Raw genomic sequence first — 13,384 nt, 5'->3', positions numbered from 1 at the left:
TTTTACCCTGATTAACAGAGTCACAGTCTGATGATGGAGGTTCACTGTTTTGTTATAGGCACTGACCTTAAGTATATATGTAATGTATATATATGCACACACGCGCGCGCACACACACGTATATATCTGTAAAAACTGTCAGTTTGGCATAAATCTCCTGCAGGAGTCCAGTTGATGATTCATTCTCAAAGACTGTAAACAAGTTGTCCCCTTAACAAAATTCTTAGATCATTATTTTTTATTTTCCCTGACATCTTTACCTTTGTAGTTCTTTTCTGCTTTATCTTTTTCATATTTTTCTTTGTCTGGCTTTGTTACACTGTCATAAGAGGGTGGGGAAGTCGTAGAAGAACTCTCATCTGTTTTTTCTGGAGTGGAGTTCCCTTTAAGTTTATCAATAATTATCTCTTTAATAATGTGTCCATCTCCTTCTTTGTTTTTATTTCTATTATATATACTAGACACCTGTTTAACTTTTACCCTTAAAAGGTGACGTCTGTAAGCACGCTGAATGATGACAGCAGACACCTCCTCCTGCTTTCGTTTCAGTGTGGTTGTAATTGGTTCATAGGAGACTTTAGAAGGATTGGCTGCCATAAATCGATCTTCCATCTGTATTCTGAGGGCGTCCATCTCCCCACTTTCCCCCAACACACGCTTTGTGAAAGCAAACAAGATGTCAAGGCAGTGAATTCTGTCACCGCTCACCATGGGCAGGTCCATTGCAATAAGCTGGACTTTGTTTGGTTTTGCTATGAGAAGAGGTGGGTCTAATGAAGCCGCAAAATCTGATAATTTACTATATTCTATGAATTGTGTTGCATCGGGGTCAAACTTCTCCCAGACTTCATAGAACATCTCAAAGTCATCCTCGCTCAAGGGTTCAGCACTTTCTTCGGTAGCAACACTGAAGTTCTCCAAAATCACAGCAATGTACATGTTCACCACTACCAGAAAGGATATGATAATGTAGCTGACAAAGAAGAAAATTCCAACAGAAGGGTTGCCACAGTCACCTTTCACAGAGCTCCCTGGATGATCTTTATGGGGGTCACAGTCTGGCTCCCCACTGTTCAGAATTGGGGCGAGCAAACCGTCCCAGCCAGCGGACGTGGTGATCTGGAACAGGCAGATCATGCTGTTGCCAAACGTTTCAAAGTTGAACATGTCATCAATCCCAACTTCCCTCTTGACATAGGCAAAGTTGGACATGCCAAATATTGCGTAGATGAACATGACCAGGAAGAGCAGCAGCCCAATGTTGAACAAAGCAGGAAGAGACATCATCAAAGCAAAAAGCAGAGTGCGGATTCCCTTAGCGCCTTTAATGAGGCGCAGGATCCGACCGATCCTGGCAAGTCGGATGACTCTGAACAGTGTGGGAGATACAAAGTACTTCTCAATCATCTCAGCCAAAAACATACCTAGAAAAACAAAATGGAATAATTAAAATACTGTTTTGAATTAATTAATTACCTATAGAAATATTTAATTATTGCTATGTCCAAAATAATCAGGATAGGTATTCTATGTTATAGCAAAAAAATTGTACAAGTTATTACATTTTATTGAAAGCTTTTAATAATGTTAAAGCATCTCTCCATATGTTGAACTGCTATCCCGGTCAAGGTAAATAAGCAAAATAAAGACTGCTTGTGGCAAGTAGGTAGTTCCTCTCAAAGCTTTCAGTAGTTCTTAAAATGGTTGGCAAAGGGATGATTATGTCTTAGATACAGGTAATTCTTGAAGTGAGCCTATAACCACTGTCTTTTATGAAGGATGATGTTGATTTAATTTCTGCAAGTCAGAGATTTCTTTACCAACTCTACATTTCATCAGCACAATCTTTCTCAGATGTGTCACTCATTTGCACCTTGGACAATCACTAGCTTTTAACTGACAAATCCATTATCTAGCAGAAGTAAAAAAAAAATCTCACTCATTTTACACAATTTTCAGTTTTAGTACTGGAAGTAAATCTATGGTTAGTTTGCATATACCACTAAACCATTTTCTTTATATTTGTACACATTAATCTAATGTGCCAAACAGTTCCATTATGTCTTTTGATGTGGAAAATTACACTGAATCTAATGGGAGAGATAAAAATCTCATATGCAACATTGCATATATTATATGCTAGTTAGTATGAAGATCTGAATCCACATGTAAGTCATCTAGGAAAAAGGAAATTCTACTATGAGTATCAACACCTGAAACAAGGTTTCCTATTTCTTCCACTATTTCTTGAAAGGGAATTGCTCTTACCTACTATGGAGAGAATCACAACCACAAAATCAAAAATATTCCAGCCTACAGTGAAGTAGTAATGACGAAGTGAAATCAATTTCAGGACAAATTCTCCAGTGAAAAGGACAATGAACACCAGGTTAATCCGGGATAAAATTGTTTCCATTTCTTTACTCTGATCATCTGTTTCTACCATCATTGTGACCATGTTAAGGCAGATGAGTATCATGATGCTGATGTCAAATACTTGTTTGGTTACAAAATCAAAGATCATGCCTTGGAATTTGTTCTGCAAACACAAAGATGGAATACAGTTTATACAGTGAAAATATTTGTCTTTTAAAGTGCCAAATGAGACAAGACCGCCCTTCAATGTTTAGGAGTGCAGAGCAAGACTTGTTCACAGTACAGGCATTAATATAAGCCAAAAACATGCTGGTTTATATCTCATCCTCTTAGAGGGAATCAAGAAGTTCACCACTGCTGACCAAAGAGACAGGAATAATAAGTGCAATAGTAAGAGTAATAACAATGGCAATTAATATTATTGGGGTAAAATAGGTGTGTAAATTAATAGCCAGCAAGAGTACTAGCTGAATCCAAACTGATTTTCTTATCTTTATTCTCAGTTTTAGAATGCTAACCCTCTTTCTTCCTTAAACTAATTGTGCTTAGTGAGATCATTGTGCTGCTGAAGATACATGTCTCAAACACACTATGACTGTAATATCCTAGCGTTTCTTTAGTACTTAGCTCAGTGTTTTTTGCCATATGTCTCTCCTTAGAAAGTCTATTTTTAACCACTTGGTGCATAAGGTGCAACAAGTATTTTATTTTTTTTAAACAGTGTAGGAGTTCAGTAAATAACAAGAGTAGTGTCTTATCTTAGAGACAAATTTATCCTAGTCTATGCTTTACTCCCTAGGACATTCTTTTATTCGGTAAGATTTTCTGTATCTGTCCTTCCCATTAGGTTACCAGTGCCCCTTTCTGTCTTCAGCAGCAAGGGCCAGTGCATCCCCATTCCTAAAAATTCTCTGTGAGGAGAAAAAAACAGAAAATGAAGTTTATCCCTGGTAACAAGAACCAATAAATGATCCAATTAAGTGTAATTTTCCAGGACTTAGGCAGGGAATTCTGAAAATTATCACATTAACATTATTAAATCATTTTGTTAATACTTCAGTGTGTATGTTTTTAAACAAAAATATGAATGATCTAATCTGGTGGATTCAAAAAGGGACAATTTCTACCTTTACAAGCAAATAAATGGAAAAAATTATTTTCTTTCCAGACCTATAATCTTATCTTGTGGACAAGATCATATTCCCAAATTAGCATTTAATATTAGGGGTGTAAAAATTAAATCACTCCTACCACTGGCCTAGGTATAGGTTTCTGTGGCTTTTTGGATCCCAGTTTTTTCATTGCATTGTAATATTTCTTCTGTTCTTCTGTCATAAATATATCCTGACCTCCAAAGTAAAGAAATAATATAAAAATTAATTAATATCACGCCCACACATAAAACATTTACCTACAGTATGTCTCTCTGTAATATACTATTAAAATTAATTTCTATAAAAAGGGAAGGTTTTTTCAGGTGTTTATAGTGGGGATGCTCATATACATTCCTAACACACAGGAAAAACCCATTGTTGGTGCCTTGTCAGCTTGACAGTTGAATTTTATCAATGGCTTCATGCTCACTTTTGGTGAAATGGCTAAAAGTTCTTGTTGTACTGATGCTGTTCAATAACTTGCTGATTAGAATATGGTTATTGAATAGGAGTGCCACTAGTGCCTTATATGCCCTATGTTCTGTGCAGATTTTTAGGATTACAGCTAGACAGGTCTCAAAGAGACATAACTTTGAGGCACAAGTTGTGTTAGGAGAGTATCAGTAGTAGTTGTATTAGTATCTAATCCGTGGGGTTTAATCAGCAATTCCCCCCCCCTTGATATAAAACTGTTCATGTCAAGCCATAGCAAATTAAAACACCACTGGAACTTGACAAACTCCAATCAGCCTTTGTTTGCAGGTGCAAATGCTGCCAGTCAGATGTGCAACTGACCGACTGACTTCCAGTATATATAAATTGTGCCTATTGAAATTTCTGTAGTCCACAGTTTTCTTTTACCAGAGAGTCTGTCTGGTATTGTTTTTAATTGGTGATTGGAAAAAAGCAAATCATATGAAACTGCTTTTTCACAGCACACAAAAATTTAGAATGGTCCTGGCATTTGAAAGCTAAAAACTTCGAGGCTTCAAAATATTTTAAATGTGATTATTTTTTTTTTTTATATTTTAAAGTTCTTTAAAATGGAAATGTATGCATTATCAATATAATAATTTTAAACATACTTGTATGTCAAAAGTATACAGAAAGAAACCACCATTCCCTGTATATCTTTGATTTATTCCTGATAAGAAATTATATATTTCCTCATATCGTGTCTTCATTAAGTGTCAAGAGTTTGTAAGAATAGTTACAACTAATGTACCTTTATTTATCTTAATTCTTTAGAGTCAATTGAAAAAGAAATTATTTCATGCCAGATAATACTGCATTTAATCAAACCAATAGTTCATGCTCACTTTTCATGTCTTCATTTTAACTGTTTACTCAATTTGAAATTTATTATGAACCAACTTTTCACTTGTCAAAATGCTAAAAATGCAAAGTTCAGAATCACATCCACAGGTTTTAGCACAGATTATTATTTAAAAAGAGAAACATTATTTAAGGTCTTGAAATGACTTTTGATTTTTATTAGCCTTACAGAAATAACTTATTAATTATAGCTAGTAATTCATACTAATATGGAAATATTTTAAATACTTATCTTCTTTTTTTGTTGGTTGAAGTTGTCTATAATAACACCAATGAAAAGGTTCAAGGTAAAAAATGATCCAAATATGATAAAGATGACAAAATAGAGATACATGTACAAGTTGTCTTCATACTTAGGTTGATCTTTTACCTAGAAGATATTAAAAAAATTATTACCCATGAGAATACTAGATGTAAAAAACAATATGTACAATTTAGATTTAGGTATATGCCATGTCAGATAGAAAAGCTATGAACAGCATTAATTTATTACAAAGATCCAAGTTGTCCGTTCCAATCCATATTTGGAGAACTGCTCATGTGGAATTTTGAAGTAAATGTGCCCACAAGATATGTTTGTGTATGTATGTTGTGTGTGTGTATATATATATATATATATATATATTTATATACATATTATTCCTCATATAGAAGAAAGAAGCAATGTGGGATGCAGAGCAGTCATAAATACTTAAAATTTCAATAGTGGAAATCTAAATATTTTATATTGTGCTCAGTATATTATCATGCAACAGAATCAATACATTTTAATGTCACCTAAATCTCCCTGGAACTCTTTTGGTCTTGTATGATCATTCTTACATCTAGCTAGGAATAGATACTTTCAATAAATTTCTAGGGAATATATATTTTGGGAAATATATTAAATTGAGGAAGTTTCAAAGGAAGATTTTGTTATTTTCTCGCTTTTTCTGAATACCACATCCCAGCATCTGCACCTCTTCAGCACAACAAGCTTGAGTGTAGAAATACTAAAAATAATGAAACAGGATATTTCACTCTTTGAGACAGTATCATTAACATGACTATTTGTGTAAGTTAAAGAGAGTATTAGTTTTGTAGCCAAAATAAAATTCTAATCCCCAGAAAGCTTAACGGGTGATCTTCAACCTTAAAATTTAATTTCACCTAAATATCTAGATAACCTAGGTGCTCAACCTAAGGAAATAATTAAATGCACAGTATCAAATTATAAAATCTGATTAATGTATTCCATATTTAATAACTTCATCATATAATCGTAAATTAATTCATACTTATGTTTACAAAAAAATTGTCAAAAACATCTTCTTTATTCTATTACATGAATGTTATCCTTAAAGTAAAAAAATCCAGTAAAGTTAATTTACCTTTTTTGGCTAAAAAGAAGGAAGTGGGGTTAATTCTTTCCAATAAAAATTCTGAGATTCAAAAAAATATGTATTGATGCTGATTATAATTCTTTGTTGTGTGTGTAGCTGTTCTAGTGTGTGTGTTGCTGTTCAAATTCTGTACTCTTTATCAGAAAATAATCAACAGATGACCTTTGAAAGGTTTACACTTACATCTCGTGAATCAACAGCAGCATACATAATATCCATCCATCCTTTGAAAGTAGCCTAGAAATAAAAGAAAGTTTTTTATCTTTTCCATAAAAATTCATAATATGTACAATAACTAGATTATTTATTTTTCTGGACTTCCACTTTTAATAAAATCACTTCTATATTTTTAAACCACACTGGACAACATAGGCATCATAAATATTTTTCATAGTAATATTAGGTCTTTTTATAATTTTGTTTTAGTTATTCAAATAATATTTAAAACCAGGTTCTGAAGATCTCAACAAGTCAACAGTATGTTTGGAGCTGCAGATGTTTACTTTGCAGATGAAGAATGATAGATTTAGATAGACATTAATGCTGGAGATAATTAGGTAGGGTCTACTAGAATGAGTCATGGCCACAACCATTTTGTTAAGTTTACAACATGAATTGATGGAATCAGTGATATAACTTCTGGATAGAAACCAACATGCCCCCGAATGTTTCTGTGTCTAAACTGACCTGGTATTTTTACAAATGCTTTAATCCCACATAGCTGAAAAGGAATAGACTGTTTAAAGTAAAAATAAATGTTGGTTCCTGAGAGATTTGTTTTACAGAAGACCAAAAAGTCAACTATGAAAGAGATGTAATTGAGATTTATAAAAATTTGGCAGTTCCTACAGAGACTTTTTTTCAAGTAAAAAGTAAAAAAGATTTTGCCATCATTGCTCTAAAAAGGTGATTTTATTGGATGCAGGATGTCCACTTTCTAAAAGACACCAAAGTTGGTGTGACATACTAGTTGAAAGTGTGAGTGTGCCACACTGGCCAGGGTTTCCAAGCCTATTCACAATAAAGAAAAAAGAGCTAAAGAGGCTGTGAAAAGAACAAAGAGCATCCCTCCTGAGGAGGTTCAGGAGAGTCCATCCCAAGGAGTATAATTCCATCTGTGCTTGCCAGAAGTAGATGTGTACTTTGTTGCAGCTGCCAGTTTCCAGAGCAGAAAACTTGCACTGTAGAAGCATTCGTATCCTCCTGAATCTTGCAGTGCAGTGCTAATTATTAAGAAGGTGTGCTTCAAGCCAGGCTTCAGATCTTTCTAGTTTAGCTGGCAATTGTCACCCATTTGGTTCACTTTGCATAGCAATATTAAGAAAGGATCAGAGTTAGATATAAGCAATAAATACAGAAGAGTGGAGGGAAAATGTTAATGGATGCCATCAAATGAAGATGTGACACAATACATGCTCAAAGATCCCTTAATTTCTGTGGGTAAAGTAAAGGTCAGAAGGAATATTTGAAAAGGAAAATTATGGAAAAAGAGAGAAAAAAAAAAAAAAGAGATAATGAACGGTTCACAGCAGTGAAGTAGTTATTGAAGACCTAGAATGTCTGGATGTGTGAGACAGATGATATTTGTACAGAGCTTCAAGAGAAGCAGTTTTCCTTACACATCTTCAGAGGCAATGGTAGCAATGAGATCTGAAGCCAGAGAATCAGTCATTGTTCAGTACTACTACTCAGCACATAAGAGTCACATTTCCTTTACAAGCAAAACATTTTGACCTAGGAAGTTAATTTTGGAATTAAGGTCAGCTAGAGATACTGACCGACTCTGAGGTACAAGGGACAAGCATACAATTCTTAGATAAGTTTGAATATTAGAGCTGTAAAAATCTTTTCATAAATGAAATATGTTGAGTTATAGACAGAGTTCAATCATCTAAATGTAATTACATGCTTTCTTGTTTGTGTTTTGGATCATATCCCAGCTATCAGAAGCTCCATTCTAAGCAAGGAACCTGAAAAGAGCTAAGGTCTTTCTTTGACACAAATAAAATATGCACAGCACCTAGAATAAAGGCAGTTCTGAACACAGTGCATAAGATAAGGAATTGAAGGAGGAATGCAATTGACAGATTTTGTATATGTAGCAGTAATTCATGGAATGAATATGCTATGCAATAACATCCACTACTTCACAGGAATAATACTATAAGTAATGTAATATTATTTATTATACTATAATGACTCTTTAATAAGCATTAAGGAATATGGTAATTCTATACTGTGCACCACTAAAGAGATTCTTTTATTTTCTACACTTACTATTTTCACATTATTATTATCATCATCATGAGACTGTATTCCCTGGTCTTGGAAAGGAAAATTACTCTATCATTAACAAAAAAAAAAAAAAACAATTACAAGAAACAATGTAATAGAATTACATGAGCTGTACATTATTGCTATGAAGAAATTATTCCTCTATCTAACAGTCTTAACTTGCCCATTTTTCCTAGATATCTTTTAAAAGAGCAAAAAGAAAATAAATATATTTACTTACTACTTGTAGCAGAGCAAGATATCCAGCTCCTACATTATCAAAGTTTACTTTCACATTCTTCCATCGGGCACTTTGATTGCTTTTTATGAGTTCCACACACTGAGTATAATTGTTGACATCACTGATATCAAACATCTCACCAGTTGTGGTGTTGACACAGTGATAGAATTTTCCAGCAAAAAGATTTACTCCCATGATGCTGAAGATTAGCCAGAATATAAGACATACCAGCAATACATTCATGATAGATGGGATTGCTCCTACAAGGGCATTTACAACCACCTAGTGCACAAATTAGACAAAATAGCCACTTAGCTTATAAAAAGAAAATGAAAAATACTTTTAAATATTAAAAAAAGTCAAAACAGTATTATTATAGGATGGACAGTTGAAATAGTACAATAAAATTTGTGGTGGAAATTTTAATTAAGGTTTAATAAAGTGCTTAAAAGATTGCAAAAAGCAAGAAATAAAATGATATGGAAACAAAGACAATGCAAAAGTCTGAAAAAAAATCAAAAAGCAAAAGAAAACCTGTTAGTAGCAAGATGGATTCTTAGAATTTGCGTGCTCTAGAGAAAAAGAGAAAAATAAATGTTAAATTCCAGCAATATAAATGAAAATCTCTAAATAAAAATAAACCAGAAAAGCTCAAAGAATGATGATGAGGAAGACTGAATAAAAATGTCTGCATGTAAAACTATCATTACTAATGGTTTTATTCTTAGAAACCTTATGTATCAGTGTATTTTCGTATCCACATAGAATGCAACAAAATTAAGGGTATCTTATTTATTCTTTATTAACAGCATCTGCTCTAAGTCTTGGTTTTAAATTGCCTGGGCCACTCTAGTTGCTCTTATCCTTCTTTTTCTTTTTAATTTGTTGCATTTAATTCCATTGAGCTACTGTGTATGGGCAGGAGGCAGTAAAAGATCAGATGAAATTCTTGGACAAAAGTTTTCTTTTAGTTATTGTGACTCAACTAAAAGAAAGCTGCAGATATTCAATAAATATTTTTTTAGCAAATCAATACAGACTGCAGTAATCTTTTGTGTATGGCTTTGAAAAAGGTCACTGAGTTGGCCAAAAGTAGTCTAGCATCAATAGAAGTTTTGCTTATTTATTAGCTAGGCACTTAGTGTGTTGTTTAGGTTGCAAAACTAATGTAAAACATAGTGGTGATGGTGAGGTGCACAGGAAACACTTCCCTACACTGGCAGGCATGGCCACCTCTAGGATATTGGCAGCCTTTCCCAGACAGGAGCCACATTATTTATTTGACAAATGAAGACCTATGACTGAACTATAAATGTTCAATATTCAATGTTATCAATAATATCAATATTCAATACTATAAGTATTGAAGCATTGGGGTGTTTTGAGGTGAAAGATTAAAAGGAGATTTCTCAGTAACATTTTGCTGTTAATTATTTATATGTTAATTTTTCAGGATGTAGCATGGTCTGCTATGGTTTATAATAAGGTTTTTCCAGGAGGGTTTTTGTTTTGGTTGGTTTGTTTGTTTTTATCAGATTAGCAGAATATGAAAATGACAATCTCCTCAAAAAGAACGTTTTAGCTCTCTTTACATTCATATAATGTAAAAAATCCCAAGCTGCTGAAATTATTTCCCATCTCTTCCCTTCTATACTTCCAAACCTATCCTTATTTCAGGTGTCTATGCAAAAAATCTTTCTCTAATACTACAGCATTTACTCTGGGATTTTTTTTTCCCCAGGCAGGTAGATAGGGAGACACAGGGAAGCTTTAGTTTCTAGCATGTCACTGTTGTCAGCTTTTTCACATTTTGTTGGTTTGTTTTGTTTTCTGGCTAATCATGTTCCATCCTGAACCACTGACAAACTAACACAGGATTGAAGTTAGCTACAGAAATTGAGTAAAAAAATTTCCCAGATAAACTGCAGAAAAAAACTTCCAACCCTTCAAAATTTTGTCATGTCCTTTCATTTTTCTAGGTCTACAAATCAATGGAAATTTTAACAGCCAGGAGGCTGGGAATACACAACTATGCAGCAGTGACCAGGCAAATTTAATCAGCTCAAGGTCTAATTTCCAAATGTAAGGTGTACATAGGTCTTGTTTGTAAGGACCTGTTGAAAGGCCCTTTCTCACACATTTTTGCATGTCTTCCCATTTTGGAGTTCTTTAAAGAAAGCATGAGTTTAACCATTCATACATTAGTTTTTGTATGCATACATTTCATTTGTTGAGATTCATTAGTTTTATCTCACCCTCATTCCTTCAAATCGTGACAAGGCTCTTAGAGGTCTTAAAGCTCTTAATGTCCGTAACGATTTAATGGCACCGAGTTCAGAATAGCCCAGAGCATTGGCTATTAAACTAACCAATGAGACCTATCAAATACAGAAAAGAAAATTAAAAAATAGATCCACACTGTTTATAGAAAAAGAATACAAATTCAAGCTACAAATCAACAGTGACAAGTTGTAGAATGCTACCATTTTCATATTTGCTGGAAAGGCAAGAGGTCTCATAAAGGCATGGTTGAAAAAGGAATATATGTTATTAAATGTCTATCTATCACAGTTGGATAGTTTAAAAGTCATATGGAAGCATACTGTTGGTGAAGAATAAAATTTTCAGGAATATTTAAAGACAAAATAGCCATACTTTGAGTAACTTCATTAAAGTTCAACCTTCCAAACAATTTAAAATTATAAACACATTAAATTATTTTATTAACTTCTATTAATATTGTGACTATCTATAAACAATAATAATATACTAAACATTGTCGTACTAATTACAAATATTTGTCACAAGTATTACTTCTAAGTGAAACAGTTTATAGCAACAATAATGAGGATATCTCTGAAATATGTATTGAAAGAAGTGGTACTTTATCAATTGCCTGGCAAGTCTGTTGTTTTTTTTCAATCTTCTAAGTATAGGAAAATATGATGGGACAGATATTAACAGCTGTTCACCTTGTATCAGTAGGAGCTTTATTATATACAACAATATTAAGCTCCTGATGTTACTGGGATTTGGTTATAAGACAATCTGCTTAAGTAAGGAGCAATGAATTTGCTTCTCAAATGGAACTGAGCTTTAGACAGTGTTAATATGAAAGGAATTAATTTTCTTCCAGCATTTTTGGAGACAGGAGTGGGGAAAAATCCTACCGTACTCATATTTTTATTAATTTCTACCATCAAAAGCATAGCAAATGAACATAGGCATATTTTGGTTCTTAAGTAAGTCCCTCCAATTATAACTTCTGTGCTGCAGTTTAAAGAGCTCTTCAAAGACTGTACAGAAATAAGCATTCACTGATAATGGTGGTAAGATTTTGCCAGTTATATGAAAAGTTGGTTTTCTATGTTACTTACATCCATAAAGAACAATTAGATGGCTCACAAACACAAGAGTTACAAGATCATGTCTAAGAAGGACAGTCCAAGAGCAAATACAAATCAGTTATTCATTACTATGTTGCAATGTATATTATCTAACAGAAAAGTGGTTTTGTGAATTCATATTGCTGGACATTTCAACTGGATTTCATGTCAGAATGTAATTCTTTTTATCAAAGGAGAGGATTATTTTATTGCTCTAATGGATAAATGGAACTTGCTGTGATTTATAAGCATATTAAGAAGAAAATCTTACTGATTTTCTTAGTCTTTAACTGAAGTCTGTTCACTTACAAGAGATAACATTATTTTTCAGCCATTTTATTAGCTATTGAAAATTATTATTAACAATTATCATCAATACAATTTTTTTTCTGTGATGCTACAGTGAGAGAGAACTTTTTTATCCTTATCCACCCATAATATGTTCCAGAGATAACAAGACATGGAATTTTCTGTATTTTTAATAGAATATTCATTTACTCACTCAAATCAACAAGATACCCATGCATAACAATAAACAGTGTAAATCAGCACATTTTATGAACTAGAAGTAAACAGTGAAACAAATATTTTAAAAATCTTTCTCTCACTGGAAGAGTGAGGTGTCCTATGAAATTAAACTCACATTAATGGCTCCTTCATTTTATACTTTTCATTTGCACTGTGCCCTATCTATCTTTGACAAAAAAGACCCCTTCCAAATTAGGTAGCAGCAGCTCCTGAAAGCCTTCAGTGGCACTGTGTGTATTGACAGTTCTTAGGTTCTGACTGTAAACTTCTTCAGTCTTATCTGTGATGCCTATTTCAGATTATTGGCAGCTTTCTTACCATGGTGATAGTGCTCTTACATCATAAAATTTCTCAAATAAACACTTTATCTATTGGAAAAACTGTGTTTTTATCTGGGCAGTTTGTATGGGATGCAAAGATTTCCTTGGAATTCTATTGTATAATCTGTTCTGTACTTCTCTGGTGATCTCAGTCTTGTTAACTTGGTCTTCTCTCATCTGTTCCACCTATTTTGTTGCTAATATGTGAGAAAGTAAGTGTCTCTGTAAACTGATAAATAGATTAATGCATGCAGATGCAGTATTTTTAAGAAGTGAAAATGAACTTAAAATGGCAGAAAGGTATGTCTCCTAAAATTGAAGGATTGTACATTCTCATTTGTGTTTGTCTTCTAATACAGACTGTCTGTTGCTAAAAAAAAATCCATTT

At 33.3% G+C, this 13,384-nt stretch overlaps 1 protein-coding gene across 3 annotated transcripts in view; it reads right to left on the bottom strand.

The window, feature by feature from the left end:
* Window positions 1-231: 231 nt before the first annotated feature.
* Window positions 232-13,384, bottom strand: part of LOC306804278 (sodium channel protein type 2 subunit alpha-like) — a gene marked incomplete at its 3' end in the record, with an annotated part of 67,315 nt that continues 54,162 nt past the window's right edge. For all 3 annotated transcript variants that reach the window (XM_079310639.1, XM_079310640.1, XM_079310641.1), the window contains 7 exons: window positions 11,018-11,140; window positions 8,763-9,044; window positions 6,431-6,484; window positions 5,094-5,235; window positions 3,628-3,725; window positions 2,269-2,539; window positions 232-1,424 (listed from right to left, as the gene is read on the bottom strand). In XM_079310639.1, the coding sequence (XP_079166765.1) occupies window positions 232-1,424; window positions 2,269-2,539; window positions 3,628-3,725; window positions 5,094-5,235; window positions 6,431-6,484; window positions 8,763-9,044; window positions 11,018-11,140 (2,163 nt within the window). The remainder of the gene's footprint in view (window positions 1,425-2,268; window positions 2,540-3,627; window positions 3,726-5,093; window positions 5,236-6,430; window positions 6,485-8,762; window positions 9,045-11,017; window positions 11,141-13,384) is intronic.

The sequence above is a fragment of the Erithacus rubecula genome (genome assembly GCF_903797595.1).
Source record: "Erithacus rubecula genome assembly, chromosome: 8".
Lineage (NCBI taxonomy): Eukaryota > Metazoa > Chordata > Aves > Passeriformes > Muscicapidae > Erithacus > Erithacus rubecula.
This window is presented reverse-complemented; position numbering and strand designations above follow the sequence as displayed.